Genomic DNA, 17,582 nt, shown 5'->3' with positions numbered 1-17,582 from the left:
ACAGTTCCCTCGACGTATCGCATCGTCTTTCGAGGAGGGCCTGCAACTCTCGGCCGTGCTGTCGGCATGTTGAACGCCGGTACGTGCCGAGCCGGAAATAGTGGAGACCCCATACTCGGCGGGTAATCCGGCAACCAACAGACTAGGTGCCCACCTCTGTCTCATGCGCTGTCCCCATGCCCTCTGCCTTTCTTTCTCAACTGCACACTACAGACACTTGCAGCTCAGCCAGACAAAATGACCACCAGCAACTCGCTTCCCGCCACCTCCAAGGCCGCCGTCATTGTCGAGCCGTACAAGATCGAGGTCAAGGATGTGCCTACTCCTCAGATCAAGGAGGACAACGACGCGATCATCAAGAACACCGCATCGGGCCTGTGTGGTGCGTCGGGATGTGGTGGAAGGCTGTGAAATTGGGTTCTGCCTTGTCACCTTGGTAGCGCTGAAGCTGACATCAGGTTCCGACCTTCACATCTACCGCGGCCACCAGCCGGGCCCATACGGCTATGTGATCGGCCACGAGGCTGTCGGTATCGTCGCTGCCGTCGGCCCTGGCGTCAAGAAGTTCAAGGTCGGTGACAAGGTTGTGGCGCCGTTCGCGACCACTTGCGGTGAGTACAGGCGCGAGGAGGCTGAGCGGAAGGCGCGCAAGGCGTGGGAACGAGAAGGAGGCCATGAGGAGCGAGGGTGAGAAGGATGCTCGCGTCAGGCTGGGGCTGACCTACTTGCCGAGCTGACACCAGGCCGCTGCTACTACTGCAAGCAGGGGTACACGTCGCGCTGCAACGGCGGTGGCCAGCTGCTGGGCTCTGCCGCCAACCCCGGCGCGCAGGCTGAGTACGTCCGCATCCCCGAGGCTGAGGCCTCGCTCTCCCATGCCCCGGACGACATCCCCGAGAAGCTTCTCCTCCTTATGGCCGACATCCTCCCGACGGGCTACAGCGCGGCCTACAACGCCCGCCACCTTCTGGATGACCACCAGGTGGCGCCCTCGTCTGACTTCCAGGTCGGCGCCGTCAAGCAGCCTGAGGGTAAGCGCGGCGTTGCGGTCGTGATTGGCTGCGGACCTGTCGGACTGTGCGCCATCACCTCGGCGCTGAGCATGTTTGAGAAGGTGTTCGCGACCGACCTCGCGCCCCACCGCCTTAAGCAGGCGGAGAAGCACGGCGCCGTCGCGCTTCAGGGCGAGGAGCTGAAGAAGGCCGTGCTCGAGGCCACCGAGGGCCGTGGCGCCGACGCCGCCATCGAGGTCGTCGGGCACCAGAGCGCGCTCGACACCGGCATCGACCTTCTCCGTCCTTGGGGCGTGCTTTCCAGCTGTGGCCTGCACACGCACGACGTCAAGATTCCTGGTCTGACGCTGTATGGCAAGAAGTGAGTCGTCATGCCCACTCGAGCGCTGACTCTAGTCTCCGCCTCCAGTTTGGCCGCTGCTCAGTGCTCACCTTCACGCCTGCCGCGCTCGAGATTCTCCGCCAGAACCAGAGCCTTTTCGCCGACTTCATCGAGCACGAGGTGCCCCTCGAGAAGGCGCCCGAGTACTACAAGGAGTTCGAGCAGAACAAGATCGGCAAGACGGTGTTTGTTTTCTAAAATTGAGTGCCAAAAGGGATGTAGCGTTTCTGTGATGCTACTTGGATGAAGTTTATCATTGAGTACTTGGTACAAAAATAGCCATGGCGCTACACTTGGTCGGCTGCCTCCTGCCGCCTCTGCTTCTCCTCCAGTGCCAACTTATCAGCTACTTCCCGCACTTCGCCATGCCTCATCATATACACGTTTACCGCCTCCTCCTCGAGGTATTTCCGGCACTCGTAGCGGCTCTTGCTGATGTCCACTGTGGAAAGTATGCCCATCGCGATGACGCCGAGGCCGAGGAGGAACGTGAAGGGCATATTGTTGTTCCCTGTCCGGTCGATGATGGCTTTCGCCACGACGAGACCCACGACACTCGTCTGGCTGACGATCGCGAAGAGCGAGAAGAACATAAACTCCTTGCCGCGCGGCACGACCTCCGAGACCATGGCCTGGCTGATCGCGTGGAAGGGCGACACGAAAATTCCGTAGAAACCTGCTTCAGCGCTGCCACGCCCCCTGTACCTTGGTATACCCAAAACTCCCAAAGATTATGAAACCCGTACGACTGCGTGATACCAAGACAGCCCCACGCCGTGATGAGGAGGAGGAAGAAGCCGTTCTGCGTTAGCCACGCCGGCACGGACGCACGAAGAGGAGCATGGTTTTGGTCTGGAGGAACCAGCGTTTTTGGACCACCCAGAACACACCGATGCCCAGCGCCTGCGCCGCGATCCCGTCCATGAGGAGGTAGTTGAGCGTGAGCGCCTGAAAGTCGGCAACCTCCTCCTGAATAGTTTTGATCAGGATCGCTTGGTCAGCAAGCTCGCGAGCACCATACCGGTGGTGTTAAAGCAGTCTCCGAGGAAGAAGTGGGCGGTCAGGTAGATGAACGTCTGCTTGAGGCGGCGGCACAGCGTGAAGGCGTGGTAGATCTGCCGCGCGCCCGCAGTGCAGTACGTCGTGCCCGGCGGGAGCTGGTGTCCGGGCCTGTGCTGCTCGTAGTACATCCATGGGATGGAGCAGAACACTGCGTAAGCTCACAGATGGAAGGGCTTACTCCACACGCCACCGGAGTACGCGCAGACAATGGAGAGGGCGCGCGCATTGCTGTCGTCGTCGCCCCGAGCAATGGAGAGTATGATGCCGCAAAGGATGGCTAGAACCGCCAGCTCCCCGATCGAGCAAAGGAAGAAAGAGACATGTGCGAGGTTGTTCCGCGCCAACATGTCCCGGCGCTCAAACTCGGCCCTCCTTGTATCATTAGGTGGCCACATGCTATTTCGAGAGGCTCACGAAATACGCCCGTCTGCAAGTCCCCTCTCGTTCTTGTGCATCTCCGGTGTGTCACGGGAGAGTCCCGGAAACGCGGCCATCCAGAACGTCAGCGCAACGCGGTACGACAACATTCCCAAGACGTAAAGGGAGGTGCCGATGCGCCATCGCGGCGGCGCCGTGACGCCGAGCCATGCAAAGCTCACGCCCCACCCGACGACGGTTGCGATTGTGACGATATGCGGCCGCCAAGACCCGTAGTCGGCCATGCTCCCGAGCACAAGGTACACGGCGGCCTGCATGCCGAAGCTGATGGCGTTCGTGATAAGCATCGTCGAGTGCGTGCTCCGCTCGGCCCCAAAAGCGTGCAGGTAGCACGGGCCATCACTGCATCTCGAGGCGTGTCCGAGGGTGGGATCCCACCCCGCGCGATGCAGGAGGTTGTGCCATGCCGTGACCGCGAAGTTGAAGGGGCCCAGGCCGCAGTTGCCGACGTAGTAGATGTACCAGCTCTGGGGTCAGTGCTGACGCAGGTGGCGCACGTAGAGCTCGCCGCGGGTTGTGGTCCTGCGCACGCCTGTTGTCGGGAGCGGAGAGGAGAAGAGGGCGGCGTCGTCCGCGGCGGTGATGTAGTCTGCGAAGCGATCAGGTTTCGGGAGCGGCATCGGCGTGATCACCCGCGCGGAGATGCGACGCGTCAGCTCGGCTCCAAGCTCGTCCTCTCGCCCAGGGTAGGACCTCCTTCCGAACGCCCATCCGGGCTCGGAGAGGCTCGTCCGCGCCGTGGCGAAGGTCGGATCCCTCCTCAGCTCGAAGCTGTGTGACTTAGGCATGGCGGCCTTGAGTGTCGTCTACGGTCCGTCGTTACCGTCCTTGCCGTCGCTGTCACGAACCCCGTTGCGTAGCCCATGATGAAGTGCGTAGCCGTTAATGGGGTGCGTGCAGAACGTCAGAATGGAGGGCGTAAGAACATCTGGACTGTGGGCCGGATCTCGGGGCGTGTGATTTTCAAGGTGACCGCTAGGCGAGATCAGCATCTGATGACAGTTGGATTTAACATCAGCTACGAGAGGGGCGCAGCTCCCAACGTATGATGGTAGAGGGGGGCAATAATGTGGTCGTGTGCAGACCAAGTGGGGAAAGTAGAGACATCTTGTGCATCCCGACCTAATTCCCGACATCTGATGATCGGCCCGAGATGATGCCGACAAAGCCCATGCGAGTAACAAGTCACACGCGCTTCATCGGGCGCCGATTGGGCATCCCTGCCGACATCGGTGTCTGTCAATCGATGATCCGGAGACGACGGCGGTCGCCGAAGCATTCCAGGCCCACCTGACTTGCATGACCGGCCAGCGCGCATTATAAACCGACGGCGCACGCGTACGCCAGCTCAACCTACGACACCATGCGCGAGAACGAGCTCACCGCCCCCGTCTCACTCACGCAGAACCACAAGTTCAACCGCGCCGCCCACGGATGGGCGCGCCAGCCGATCGTGGACACGTCGGGAATCCATGACAGGAAGGACGACAACCCCGGCTGGGGCAGCAACAAGCGATGGGAGTACTGGTGCGTCATGACGCCCACGCACCTCCTCGCGTGTACCGTGGCGAGCCTCGACTTCCTCGCGAGCGCCGAGGTGTGGATCTTCGACCGCGCAACCAACGCCCCGGTGCTAGAGAAGGGCACCGCTGCGCTGGGCGACGACGGCAGCCGCGCCGCCACGCTCCCGGCGCAGGTGGAGAGCGGGACGGCGAGCTACGTCGGCGGCGGCGTCGAGGTCGTCATCGAGCAGGTGGAGGGTGGGACGCGGATCCGGGCGTCTGCGGACGGCGGGGGCTTCGATGTCTTCGCTGCGCGCCCAGAGGGACACGAGCGCCTCGCTGTCGTCGTGCCATGGAGCGACACGCTGTTCCAGTACACCGTGAAAGACGTGTCCCGGCCCGCCTCGGGAACCGTCACGGTCGGCGGGGTCACAACGCAGCTGGTCGAGGGAGAGAGTTGGGCCGTGCTCGACCACGGGCGTGGGCGCTGGCCGCCATCGTGTACCTGGAACTGGGGCGCTGGATGTGGGCGTGCGACGGATGGGCGGGTCATGGGGCTGCAGTTCGGCGACCAGTGGACGGACGGGACGGGGAGCACCGAGAACAGCTTCATGCTCGCTGGAAGGCTGTACAAGATCTCGGAGAAGCTCAAGTGGGATTACGACATCAAAGAGCCGCTCGAGAAGTGGCGCGTCCACGGTGCGGGGCTTGACGCCACGCTCACCCCGTTCTACGACAAGTTCTCGCAGACCGACGCCAAAATAGTCAGCTCGCGCACCGACCAGTGCTTTGGCTACTGGAGCGGGAGCTTCAACACGGGCTCTGAGGTGGTGCATTTCGAGAATGTTATTGGGTTTGCCGAGGATGTCGAGCGAAAGTGGTAGATGCGGGATGTATCTTGGAGCATTAGAACTTTTGAGCGCTGCCTGACGTACGGCCGTGGCAATCACAAGCACCCATATCTCACAATTGTTCCATGGATGCCATTATGCTGCTGCTACCTCTACAACGTGTAATTTCTATCAAAGCTTCGCCTGCTCAACCATCTTGAACTCCCTTCCTGGCGTCTTACGGCGCGGGTTCTTGAAGGTCGTGTGCATCCCGGAGCAGATGGCCTTGCCCGAATCCCACTCGCTCATGAGACAGCGGGCTGTCGACAGCTGCCCGCCCATGCGGTCAATGACCGTCGTGACGCGGAGACGTGTTCCGCTGTCGTCAGCACCCTCTCTTCGTTGGTGTCAACTCTTTGGAAACTCACGCTGGCGCCGGGTTGTAATACGACATGTCAATTGCGATGGAGGGACCTCCGGGGTTCCATGTCTTGGTGCGGAGCCGGCTGAAGCTCGAACCAGTGCACATGTCAACGAGCCACGCCGCCGCAGCTCCGTGCAGGCCTCCGCCGCCATTCACCCAGTCTGCCATCAGCTTGCATTTTTGCTTTCCACGCCCGCCGTCACTCACTGGGCTGCACGATCGCCTCGTACACCGCCGTCCAGCCCTCGACGTCGCGTCCACCGCGCGAGTTGACGGGCGGGATCGGCTCAGCCTCGATCGCCCGCACGTACGGCGCGAACATGTCGCCCGCGAACGGCATGCGTCGCAGGATCTTGCGCGTGTGCTCCGTGTCCGCCTCCGTGGCGGGGATCATGCGCTTGCTCACGATCCGGCCCTCGGGCTTGGGCGGCGTCGCGTCGAGCGCGAGCGTCTCGGGCGCCATCTCTTCGCCGGCGCTGCCGGCGTATCCTTCTTCGTCGCGGGGCATTGTGGGTTGTTGCGAGATGACAGACTTAGGACGCGATATTTACGGGAGTGGGGAGAAGGGCCGTCTGAAGGAGCGGATAGCCGGTGCCGGAGTTGGCCGAGCCGCGGTGGGCAGACCGTGATAAGCGCAGAGCAGCTGTTGGGTCGGGGTGCGGAACCGTAGATGTGATTCTAGACGCGTCCAGCAGACTGTGGAGGTAGGCGGGCTAGAGATGGGGACGGCGGAGCGGAGAGGTGTGAGCTCGCAGGTGAGTGGCATCCCAGACGCCTTTAGAAACTGGGCAACCTCGGCAACGCCGGGCTTGTCTAATGACCAAGCGCTGATAGTGTTAAGCGGACTGCACCATCTTAGTATCCACGGCTACCCCTACAGAGTGGAGCGCTGAAAAAGAACAACTCAGTTCTAGCCCGATACTGATACAGAGGCAAGCGCGGCGGCGTCGGATAGTGGGATAATGATGGAACGAGCAAGTGGGGCGGAGTTCTCAGCCCTATTAGGGGTGGTACCGATTAGGAAATGATTGGAGATTCCTCCACCTCCCCTCCACCACCCCCAACTCAACACAAGCCAGTTCCATAGACTCTCCCGTCTGATTCTTCATCTCCCCTCGATCCCTCCTCGCTCATCGCCCGACCCGCTCACCGCTCTCGCAACTCTTCGACCGCCAATCGTCACCCCCGTGCTGAAGTCTGCTATGTTATGTGGTCCTCTTTCGCCTACCATGAGCCCTCCACGAGCGCCACCCTAATCCTTCTCGCCTTCCTATATCTTCTCAACCTCGCAGGCTGGTTCGTCCAGCTCACCATCGGCGCCGGCCTCCTGGGCCAGATATTCATCGGCGTAGTATTCGGCACTCCGCTGGCGGGATGGCTCCCAGACACATGGGAGGACGCGTTTGTCGCGGTTGGCTACATTGGTCTGCTCGTGCTGGTGTTTGAGGGTGAGTCGCGGCTTCTTGACTCGAAGAAATCGGCGCATAGGCGGCCAAGAGACAGGAAGGGCTCCTGTCCGGTAACTGCCTGAGATGGCTAACGCCAGGCGGGATGCACTCTTCCATCGCGCACCTCGCGCGTATCCTCCCTCTGGCGAGCACCGTTGCGCTGACCGGCATTCTTGCCCCCATCGGCCTCTCCTTCCTCCTCGTTCCCATGGGCTTCCCAGTTGTCCACGCGTTTGCCGGCGGTTCTTCTCTCGCCTCCACCTCGCTCGGCACCGTCCTCACCGTCCTGCACCCCGCATCCGTTGGCTTTGACCTGCGACAGACTAAGCTCGGTTCTGTGCTCTTCACCGCGGCAGTAATGGACGATGTGGTGGCCTTCATCCTTGCCCGCGTTATTTCTGTCGTGGGCGGCGAAGGTAGCCTAGGCGCCGAGATTGGACGCACGCTCGGGGTTACCGTCGGGATCGGCATTGCTTGGGGAGCGATTACCCATTTCATTCTCAAGCCTGCGTACGGCGCCGTTATCAAACGCCGGGCTTGGGAGCACACGGTGTGGGGTGGAGAGGGCCTCATGTTTCTTTTCGACGCGTTAAGCTTCATTGCTCTGGTAGCGGCGGCCGGCTACGGTGGGACATCGCCTCTCTTTGGCGCGTATGTCGCCGGTCTTTCCGTCGCGTACCTCTGCAGCGTTGAGGCAGAGAAGCGTTCGCCTCCACGCACGGAGATGGAGTCTATTTGTGACACCCCTTGCTCGACTCCAGAGTCGGACATGTCGGAGCCATCCCTCATATCCGCGTTCAATAGCTATGCCGCCAAGCCGCTCGCGTACCTCCTCCTGCCTATCTTCTTCGGGAGCATCGGCTACTCAATCCCATTCGTTCCCCTCTTCCGCGGGCGCGTCATTTGGCGGGGAATCGTATATTCAGTGCTCATGGCGCTCGGTAAGATGCTGTGTGGCGCGTGGGTCTGCCGTCGGAAGAGTTGGCGGGCAGCCGTTTTCCTCGGCGGGGCTATGGTGGCTCGAGGCGAGATCGGCCTCCTGTAAGTCCATTTGTTATGGATGGCATGCTAATGGCAGGATCGCACAAATCGCCCGCGGCACACCTCGTCCTCTGCTTGACGAGGAGGAGTTCCTCGTGGTCGTCTGGGCCGTCGTACTTTGCACAATCGTGGGTCCAGTCGGCGTTGCGATGTGCGTACGCCGGTGGGGCAAGGACGTGCTCCGCGGCGGAATGGAGTAGGCTGTGTCTCTGCCGCCATTACTATTTAGCGTGCTGAGAGAGGCGTAGCTAGCCAGCGTCAAAGTGAGCCCTCCAAGACGGAAGAGCGAGACGGCTATGTAGCTCATGTGCAGCTATCGCACAGCACTATGTATGTCCATTGTCTCTGCACGATGATGCCCCGTGTTAGAAGGGCTGCCTTGGAAGTGGCTCTGTAGTTTACCAGTTCAGCCTATTCCCCAGCCAGATGATGTCAACTTCACCTCGTGACATCGGGTCTCTCCAGGATGTCAACTTTTGTTCCAATCTTACTCCTCGCACGATGCACGTTGACTCGAGCGATACACGCCGTCTCGGCGCACGGCGTGCGCCTCTCGATCAGACGTGGTTTCCGCACATTCTCTCGCGCATCGTCGACCTGGCGCCTCTCGATTCGCTCCTCCGGCTCCGCGCCACCTGCCGGCGGCTGCGCGATCGCATCGATATGCGCCTGTTTGAGCACGTCGTCCTCGTGGCTGTTGCGCCGCGCTACGCAGGCGCTAAGACTGGCGTGGGATTTGCCCCTCCCGACGCACTGCACCGTCTACTCCCCTGCATCCCGAGCGTACGCCAGCTCCCCCGATCTAAAGATCCACAAACTGCCGCGCACCTGGCGTCGAACCGTCGCAACATGAACCACATACGCATCCTCGACTCAGCGACCTCAAAGATATACGACCTCCCCTCTTTCTCCCTCCCCCTCGTGCGGCGGTGCAACTCCTCGGCCGCCGGCTTGCCGGCACACGTCCTAGTACAGACATTATCCCTCAGCCCCGCAGACGACGACGAGGGCGTCGCGCGGCAGTGGGACAGGTTCCGGCAACTCGCGGTCACAGCGACGGGTACGGCGCCGCTGGGGGCGGGAGTCCGCGCCGCCGGTGAGTGCGGCACATTCGTCGCGCACCTCGCATACGACGGACCCCCACGCCGCGGCATCGTCCTCGACGTCCGCCGGCGCTACACGCGGGAGCTCGTGCTCGTTCTCCCAGCGGTACCACAGGACGCGGCGGTCCGCGAGGTCGTCGAGGGCCTGCGGGTCACGCTTATGATGGCGCTGCCGGGCGGGACACGGGTCACGCTCGTGGGCGTCGATAGGTTCGGCGCACGCCACTTCGGGGTGCCCGACACGGAGGACGCGCTGGAGGCTGTGCGCGGCGCGCTGCTGGCACATTGCCGCCTCGAGCCGGAAGATGAGAGGCTGGTGTGTATCGCGTACGGCGACTGGGCGGCCGACGTGTGCCCCGAAATCAGCGCGCCGCCGCCCAACATCCCCAACGTCATCATCGACCCGCCGGAGCTCGTTCCCGCTCACGCGGCACCTTAACCTCATGCGTGCATACATTTTGATCAGACCAAGTATACTACCGCACTTTTGCGGTTTGCCTAGCCTCCTCCTCGACGCCTCTCGCCCATGGAATATGGCGTGTGCACAGCACAGACATAAATGCGATCTCGACATCTTACCGCTCTCTGGTCCTCGTTGCGATGACCGGCCAGCCAGGCCGTAGCGCAAGTGTCGAGTCAAGCTTCGCCGTCGCGGCCGCACCAGGCTCTTACTCTCCGCAAGCTGCCTGGGGGGACCAAGGAAGACTACGGGCCGACTCCACGGGAGGTATAACGTCATGCGCGCGAGGAGGGGTCGTCATGTCGCGTGCGCCGTGCGCCGTGGCCTCTTCTCGTGGCAAGTGCACGACCATAACCTCTCCAACGCTAGCAAACCGCTAGTGTGAAGTCAACGAGCTTTCCGCCCGCGCGACAACTCCGGGGTGTGGGCCAGTGTACTCTGCCACATGTCAGTGGTGCGGAGGGGGCCGATGCGATGGGGAGGGGGAAAGAGGACGGTGGTGCCGAAGATGTGCGGCAAGCTGGCCGATGACCATTGGGCGATGCATCGAGTAAAATCTCCCTGATGGGCGAGGTCGTGCTACAATGCTGACTCAGTAGCGCTCCAATGTCGCGGTCCGAAGCGAGCTGGCACGATTAACGTGTGCTTAACAAGTCAGCCTGCTGCTGCGGACCGCGCCACTTGGGCCTCGGATGCGCTCCATGAACGTTAGAATACAAGTCACGAACTAATCACGACATTGCGGTAAGGATGGGAACAGCTCCTGTGCCGCTGCGCGGACTTCGCGGCCCTAACTCGTCCTCGGCAGAACGTGTGCGTGGAAGGAGTGAGGGCTGGTTGCATCTGGCATCACTCGGACGCTGGAAGCATGCGACCTGTTCATCCATAGTCAAACCCGGGTCGCGCGCGATGACACGAGTCCTCAATGATGAATGATGGGGAGCTTGGTCACCCCAACGACTAAATGCTGTGATCGGGCAGATCAGCGCGTATCTCGCTCTGATACGCATCGCCTTCCGCGCCGCACATTTGAGCGCAAAGGCTCGCGGTTGGTCAGTTCTGACGGCTGGTACTGGAACCTCTGCGTGCGCCGTCGGCGCGGGGCAAGCCTCGTACACATTCTTCGTCTGCGCCGCGGAGCCCTTAGTCTACCCACCCGAATATCTGGCCAGGCAATCGCTGCCCTCCGTGGCAAGTAGTCGTGTGTCATTATCAAGTACGTGTACTGTAGGACCGACTCGCAGAATTAGTAGTAGAGGTTATTGCGGCCGTTTGGAATACCCTGCACGACGCGGGGGTAGGTCTGGCGAATGAGCTCGAAGAGGGCGGGGGCGCGCTGCCCGAGCACCATGGGGTCCTCGCCGAGGCCGACGAAGATGGTCGACACGCCGGCGTCGAGCACACTTCCAATCGTGAAGGACAAGTTGATGCCGATCGCGAAAGCGAACAACACAACGGGGGCTGTGTACTGCCCGTCGCGGTTGTACGAGGGCTCGGTGACTGACTGTCAGCTTGGTATGCAGAACCGCTTACACTTGAGGTACAGGAAGCCGTAGAGGCCGCAGAGGAAGCCGTTGATGTAACTTCCCCAGAGGACGACCGTGCCGACGAGCGAGTCGTTGACGAGGGCGTCGATGCCGCGGTCCTTCATCAAACGCCAAGTGTCCTTGGCCGCCTCGATGTAAGCCTTGCCGTACAGCGCGATCTCGATGTAGGCGTCTAGTGTCAGCGGGAACGGAGCGAAGACACACATTTGTTGAACCACTCGACGATCCAGCGGATGAAGGAGACACAGCACGTCGCCTGGGGTCAGTGGGAAAGACGGACAACTTACGCAGCATGCAAGGATCATGCCAACCGTGTCACCCTGCTGAGCGTTGTAGTTCTGCAAGGCCTGGAAGAGGGTCTGAAGGATCTCGAGGATGGTGACAATCAGCGAGCCAAATGCGATCGAGCCGAGTGAGAGCGTCGATGCGCGCACGAACGCCTTGCCCGTGGCATTCTTCGGCAAACCCGAGCCGTCGTTCATCCGCGGGCCGTAGTAGTACCACCCGCCGAAAACACCGCCTGCGAGCGTGCAGAGGATAACGTTGGAGACGACCTGGGACGCCCAGTAGAACGCGAAGATGGCGTAGAAGATAAGGCCGGCGACCTTGCCGCTCGAGCACGACGTCGTTGCGCACGCTGCTGTCAGCTCCGTCCTGGCGCGGACTCACATTCGCTTCCTGGTGTCCACTTCACGTAGATTGCGATGGCGGTGAACGAGAACCATACGCTCAGTGCCGCCTGCACGAGCAGGCCGAGGAACACAACCACGTACACCGACGGGTGGTGCTTGGTGATGTCGATCGTCGTCTGCAGCAGCAGTTTGGCAAGTGGGATACGCTTCCTCATGCTCCAATAGCAGATGACCGAGATGAGCGCGATGACGAGGAAGATGATCGCTCCGGACCAGTACTTGATGTAGAAGTAGTCTGGTGTCAGCCATGCCGACGCGGCACGCACAGATGCAGATGGCGATATTGAGCAAAACAGTGAGCGCGAGTGTAATCTCCATGATGATCTTGGTAAACATCCGCACGAGGCCGAGCCACACGGCGGCGATCACAAGCGCGAGACCGCACACGGTAAGGAGAAGATACGCGGTGTGGCTTAGATCAGCGTACGTCGCAGTGCACAGACGTACCGGTCGAGCGTAATGGCCGTGCCCGTCTGGCCCTGGCGCTGATTGCCGAGCCCGCCGCCGAGGCCGTCGAGCGACACAAATGTGCGCAGCGTAATAACCGACAGCGCGACCCAGCCGCCCATGGCCGCGATGAATAGGAAGAGGAATATGGGGTCGCGCAGCCGCGACTTGGGTCGGAACCGCGCGCCCGTCTTCTCCGTCGCCTGTGAGAACGGCGCCGTGTCCCCATACTTGTTGCCCCCGTTCTCAGCGTCGACCTGGTATGGCTGGGCCTGCATGCCCTGCGGCGGGCCGGCGGGTGGCGGATACGAGCCAGCGCTCGCGTACGGCTGCGAGGACTTCATGCCGTAGTCGCCCTGTGCGCCGGTCGGCGCGTTGAACGCATACTGGTTCGGCTGGTATGCACTCTGCGGTGGCGGCGGCGCCGAGTTCTGGTAGTACTCCTGGGCGCTCATGAGGATGTGGATGGATGGAAAAGTGCGAAATCGGGACGCGTTCACAGGTAACGCCTAGGATGCTGCCGGGCGGAGAGGGTTTCCGGCTTGAAGTTGATTGTTTATTCTTGGCGCCCAGGCTGGCCAGTGACGGCAACCTCAAGGTTTGCTGCGCAGTGCGCAAGGGCCGAGGGTGGTGTGCGGGCCGTTGTCCCAGGGCCTAGTGACAGTCGGACAGAGGGGGCTAACTGAAACGCGGCCTAATTTGCCACGCTGCAATCGACATTGCGACTCTTCGCCTGAGCGGCTTGCAGGTGCACCTTCAAGCGACCAACCCAGTTTTCGAAGCCCACCGAATATTCTGTTGGTAACCCGCGTGTGGATCTGTTTGCGAGGCGGTGATACATCGTGCAACAGTTTGAGCGCAAGCCGAAGTAGGTGCAGCGCAAGCCGAAGTAGGTGCGATCGACGCCTCCTACGGCATTCATGCCAGCAGAGTGACATCACAGCCGGAATTTGGGCGTCTATCGGTGAGAACCGCGGCACGCAGCTTTAGACGACGCAGCATTGGACTGGTCGCACTCGGCTTGCAGCTACGCGGACTGAGAACAAGCTGCAGACATACAATGTCTATAGTTATGCAAAGGATGGTGCCAGACATGGGTGGGTATACGAAAAACGAACACAAAAGCTCTATCAGGACAAGATGGCAGGCTAGCGATTTCCCTCATCAGACTTGAGCTCAAACGCGACCGGGGCGTACTCCAGCTCGCCGAGCTCCTCCATCGACCTGATGGAGCGCACGGTAGCAGCCGTGGTAGCACGATACAACTGAGGTCGGCCGTCGAGCACGGCTTCCTCGTCGGAGGCAGGCGCACGGGTCATGCCGTACTCGTTCAGCTCTTCAGTTTTCTCGGCATGTGTTGCCGCGGAGGCAGCACCAACGGCGGCACCAGCAACCGCTCCGCCCGCGGCGCCGGCCATCTGCGCCATCATCATCTTGGCCATCATGTGACCCAGGTCGTCAGCCTCACGGCCGGGCTTGGTCATGCGGCGAATGCGCTGGCCAAAGTAGTAGAAGATACTGCTGTCAGCTGCGCCAAGCGCTGGTGCTCACATGGGACACGGGATGAAGGCGAGTGAGAGGAACGCGACGAGTGTGCCTGCCCAATTGGGGCCGAGTGCATCATAAATCTCGAAGGTGAACAGTGGGAAGACTTGTGTAAGCTCAGGAGTGCTATCAGCTTACCGACACCAAGAATTGAGCGGACCACTGTGCCGGCTGCAAGGACGGAGGCAGCGTTCAGTAGATAACTGGCTGTCAGTCGACGATATCGGCAGACTCACGTGTCAACAAGGTAGTTGGACATGCCGAGGAAGAGCATGACGGTGCCGGCGCCGAATGGGATTGTGGCGATGATGCAGCCAATCCAATGGATAGTGGTGGGGACGCATGTCCACGCGAAGATGAACAGGCCGACGCTTGAGTTAGGCAAAACAGCGGATACACTCACGGAAGCAGGCTAGCGCCGAGAATTGTGCTGGGAAGACGCGCCTCCGGGGGCAGATACCCCATGCTGGCGAGACCGCGTGCATAACGCGGATTTTCGTAGAAGATAATGTACGCGAGAGCGCAGAACGCGCCGACAGTGACGCCAACAAAGGCAAGTGCGGCGATCCCGGGAGACCAGTTGCGGTAGCCTTGGAAGACGATGGGGAATGCTGTGAACTGCATGTAGAGGATAGCGAAAATGACGGCCATACTGGGGTCAGCGAGGACGTGGAGCTACACACTAGAGTGATGCGAAGAGCACGATGGGCTCAGTGAAAAAGAGGATGTAGGGGACACGGAGCTGGTTGAAGAAGAGCTGCTTGGTCTTGAGGGGCTTGCGCACGTCCTGCTCGCAAAGGTAGACTTTGCCTGTTGCGGCGTTCAGCTTGCGCGCGCGTGCGCGCAGCAGGACGGGTGAGTAAGTCTCGGGTAGCCAAAGCCAGCCGGCGAACGTGAGAACAGCCGAAAAGAGGGCAATGACAGCTGCCACCCACTGCCACTTGGCTTTCATGGAGAGGAAACCGCCAGCCACGGGGCCAATAGCTGGGCCGAGGAAAGGCATCGCGGAGAAGACGCCCATTGCGAGACCTCGATCTTTGGCGGCAAACATGTCGGCGATGACACCGCTGGGGGTCAGCTCTGTCGCGCCACATACTAACCCCGAGTTGGTCATGGTCGAGCTGCCAAATGTCCCGGCGAAGAAGCGCATGACGAGCAGGACGTTGAGTGATTTGGCACCGCAGACACCGGCGTTGAAAGCTGTGTACGGGATGTAGGTGAAAATGAACATGGCGCGGCGACCGAACACCTCAGAGCAGGGAGCCCACAGAAGCGGACCAACGACAAAGCCCAGAACAAAGATGCCCGTTACTGAGGTCAGTTCGATCACCGACGCATTCTCATGGCGAGAGAAATGTGACGAATGGGCGCCTCCGTCGTCTGCACGTACTCATGATGTACAGCATCTCATTGTATCCTGGGAACGATTGCATTAGGTTTGTGATGGCAGCAGAAAGCATCGATGAACCGAAACCCACAGCGAGCGTGCCGGTTGCGGCTGCTGTCAACCTCCCATTCACCTATCGGAGGGATCAAGCCAGGCCAGCTTGGGATAAATGAGCACTCACCCAGCATGGTGACGGACCACTTATACACCTGGCCATAGGTTTGCGGGTTCTCGGGGTCATTTGGCAGCCACGTCACAACGCATGGGTCCTCAGCAGTTCCAGCGCCCTTGTACTCGTGGGAGAGGATGTCGGCCCACGACGTGACGGCGCGGCGCCACGGGCGGACTTTCAGCGTGAAGTCTGGCGATGGCATTGTGGAGGCGGACGAGTCCGACGAGGCCTGCGTAGCATGCTTGAGTGACGTCGCCTCAGATGTTGAGACCATGAAAGCGGTCAGAGAGATGAGGGGGAGGCGAGCGAGATATCTGGAAAGCTAAGGAGAGTGGGGAATTGGAGAGGGCGGAACACAGATGAGGAGAAGAAATGACGGGTGTTAGCATGAGCGTTATGATGAGCTGGCAGCTGTCAGTTGCCCCGAGGCCGAGCCCGGCATTGAGAGTGTCAGTGGGCATGTTTGGGAGTAGTGTTGATGCACGGAGCGCTACTTGCCGGGCGCCGGTCAGCTGCCACGGCCGCCAGGTCAGCGGTGTGGTGCCTGGCTTGGATACCTGCTGTCGTCCACTCCTCGAGACATGCTATCCGCAACCACCAAGCCGATTTCTCAATGCATTTGACTATCGGAGACGACCTGAGATCACAAGACCTCAAAGCTCGGAGTATAGTCTTGGTCTGGGGCCATAGCGGAGACGTCAGCGAAACTCAAGAGTCGTTGTATTCCATTCCCCCTCGGCCACATCCGACGTGCATCGTCGGAGGAGGCCGTCGGCGCCCGGCGCGGAATCCAGTCCAAGCAGAGGAAGGTGAGCTTGGCACGGCTTGTTGCCAAACATAGAACTGCGCACGAGAGCACGGAGGTGATTCGGCGTGCCCTCGAGCTCGCAATGCAAGGCGCCCGCAGTCATCAGCGCTCAGCGCCGACTCATCGACACGAGACACACTTGCGCTGCCGGCCCAAACCCGTCCCTGCTCCGCTATATTAATTGCACCACTGCCCGTGCAGGCTGTTTCGCAGTGCCGCAGTCGGCGAATCGTGCTTGACGACTGTCCGCCTCCGGTTTTGCTGGGAGAGATCATCACCACTGCTACACTATCCAGAGCGGGTATCACATGCGGTTTATGGGACTTAGCTTCCTCAGAGGACGGTGTTGCTGGCCTATCGCAACAGAGTTCCCCTCGGTGCCTTCATGCTCACGACTTTCACTGGGGTATACTGACCCTTCCGACTTCAGCAGAAAACGCACAGTCTTGCCCAAGGATATTGTATGTGTGTGAGGGAAAGGTCGACGGAGGTTTCAGCGCACCTGCCGGCTGCCCAGCTTATCACCAAGGCTGTCGGCGGTGCGAAGGTACCGGTGGCAGATATCTTAACGCTTAACGACACCACCTTACTTGCCTCAGAAGCATGCAGGTTATTGCCGGTGATTCCGGACAACCTGTCACGCAGCGACAACCGCCCGTGGCTGGCGAGGAAACTGCTCGGTAGCAACATCTACTGCGATGGCTGATCGCACACATGGCAGCCATGACATCAACCCCGGCGTGCCTCATGCAGTTGGCATGGTGAATCCGCTGGCATGCCGCCCTGTATCCTTAATGTCCGGAAGATCGCTGCTGATGCTCTAGTAGAGCAATGACAGTGTCAGCAGCTGGCGTGAGGCGATTTCCGGCGGGTCGTGATGCATCTTTCGTACAGCTGACTGACATCAGGAACACACGAGCTTGATCGCCATTTCAATTTTGTCGAAAGATGGATTCGCACTTCCTTCGTCGTCGCAACGAGCTGGCACAGACATGACATGTACCGTACTTAACGTTGAGAGCACACTGCGCATGTCCCAACCGACGTGCTGTCTCGAGATATTCATCATCTCGAACTGAGCCATCTCACAAGCCTTGCAGCGCCTTCATTCTCCCAGCGCTCCTCGCAAACCACTTTCCAGAAGCGGTTTTCCCCACCCCGAGCGTTCGCTGCGTTGGGCGCACCCGTCATAGACGCCGACCAACAAACTTCACCTGGAATGCGGTTTTTCGTCGCCGTTGCTCTATTCCTCTCCACTGCACTCGCGCGGCCGCTACACGA

At 60.5% G+C, this 17,582-nt stretch overlaps 8 protein-coding genes across 8 annotated transcripts; 4 read left to right on the top strand and 4 right to left on the bottom strand.

Moving 5' to 3' along the window:
• Positions 1 to 237: 237 nt before the first annotated feature.
• COLE_03598 (uncharacterized protein) lies at positions 238 to 1,593 on the top strand (the record flags this gene model as incomplete). Its single annotated transcript, XM_018426387.2, has 4 exons — positions 238 to 382; positions 459 to 611; positions 744 to 1,374; positions 1,410 to 1,593. The coding sequence occupies 4 exons, from the start codon at positions 238 to 240 to the stop codon at positions 1,591 to 1,593; spliced, it is 1,113 nt and encodes a 370-aa protein (XP_018281466.1).
• An 89-nt stretch (positions 1,594 to 1,682) lies between these two features.
• Positions 1,683 to 3,515, bottom strand: COLE_03597 (uncharacterized protein; the record flags this gene model as incomplete). The annotated part of the gene is made up of 7 exons (XM_065626297.1): positions 1,683 to 2,039; positions 2,072 to 2,194; positions 2,227 to 2,387; positions 2,470 to 2,510; positions 2,620 to 2,829; positions 2,872 to 3,362; positions 3,393 to 3,515. The coding sequence occupies 7 exons, from the start codon at positions 3,513 to 3,515 to the stop codon at positions 1,683 to 1,685; spliced, it is 1,506 nt and encodes a 501-aa protein (XP_065482378.1).
• Positions 3,516 to 4,258: 743 nt separating this feature from the next.
• On the top strand, positions 4,259 to 5,281 carry COLE_03596 (uncharacterized protein; the record flags this gene model as incomplete). Its single annotated transcript, XM_018426386.2, has 1 exon — positions 4,259 to 5,281. One exon carries the CDS (start codon positions 4,259 to 4,261, stop codon positions 5,279 to 5,281), a length of 1,023 nt encoding a protein of 340 aa, XP_018281464.1.
• Positions 5,282 to 5,419: 138 nt separating this feature from the next.
• On the bottom strand, positions 5,420 to 6,159 carry COLE_03595 (uncharacterized protein; the record flags this gene model as incomplete). The annotated part of the gene is made up of 3 exons (XM_018426385.2): positions 5,420 to 5,606; positions 5,656 to 5,812; positions 5,859 to 6,159. 3 exons carry the CDS (start codon positions 6,157 to 6,159, stop codon positions 5,420 to 5,422), a joined length of 645 nt encoding a protein of 214 aa, XP_018281463.1.
• Positions 6,160 to 6,858: 699 nt separating this feature from the next.
• COLE_03594 (uncharacterized protein) lies at positions 6,859 to 8,340 on the top strand (the record flags this gene model as incomplete). Its single annotated transcript, XM_018422146.2, has 3 exons — positions 6,859 to 7,099; positions 7,198 to 8,140; positions 8,178 to 8,340. 3 exons carry the CDS (start codon positions 6,859 to 6,861, stop codon positions 8,338 to 8,340), a joined length of 1,347 nt encoding a protein of 448 aa, XP_018281462.1.
• Positions 8,341 to 8,641: 301 nt separating this feature from the next.
• On the top strand, positions 8,642 to 9,682 carry COLE_03593 (uncharacterized protein; the record flags this gene model as incomplete). The annotated part of the gene is made up of 1 exon (XM_018425141.1): positions 8,642 to 9,682. The coding sequence occupies one exon, from the start codon at positions 8,642 to 8,644 to the stop codon at positions 9,680 to 9,682; it is 1,041 nt and encodes a 346-aa protein (XP_018281461.1).
• A 1,267-nt stretch (positions 9,683 to 10,949) lies between these two features.
• Positions 10,950 to 12,844, bottom strand: COLE_03592 (uncharacterized protein; the record flags this gene model as incomplete). Its single annotated transcript, XM_018420223.1, has 7 exons — positions 10,950 to 11,203; positions 11,237 to 11,422; positions 11,455 to 11,506; positions 11,538 to 11,887; positions 11,920 to 12,177; positions 12,209 to 12,354; positions 12,390 to 12,844. 7 exons carry the CDS (start codon positions 12,842 to 12,844, stop codon positions 10,950 to 10,952), a joined length of 1,701 nt encoding a protein of 566 aa, XP_018281460.1.
• A 693-nt stretch (positions 12,845 to 13,537) lies between these two features.
• Positions 13,538 to 15,695, bottom strand: COLE_03591 (uncharacterized protein; the record flags this gene model as incomplete). Its single annotated transcript, XM_018426384.1, has 9 exons — positions 13,538 to 13,907; positions 13,941 to 14,040; positions 14,073 to 14,137; positions 14,171 to 14,305; positions 14,338 to 14,586; positions 14,618 to 15,001; positions 15,035 to 15,245; positions 15,325 to 15,432; positions 15,503 to 15,695. 9 exons carry the CDS (start codon positions 15,693 to 15,695, stop codon positions 13,538 to 13,540), a joined length of 1,815 nt encoding a protein of 604 aa, XP_018281459.1.
• Between the last annotated feature and the right edge of the window lie 1,887 nt (positions 15,696 to 17,582).

Source organism: Cutaneotrichosporon oleaginosum (assembly GCF_008065305.1).
Source record: "Cutaneotrichosporon oleaginosum strain ATCC 20508 chromosome Unknown ATCC20508_contig03, whole genome shotgun sequence".
Lineage (NCBI taxonomy): Eukaryota > Fungi > Basidiomycota > Tremellomycetes > Trichosporonales > Trichosporonaceae > Cutaneotrichosporon > Cutaneotrichosporon oleaginosum.
This window is presented reverse-complemented; position numbering and strand designations above follow the sequence as displayed.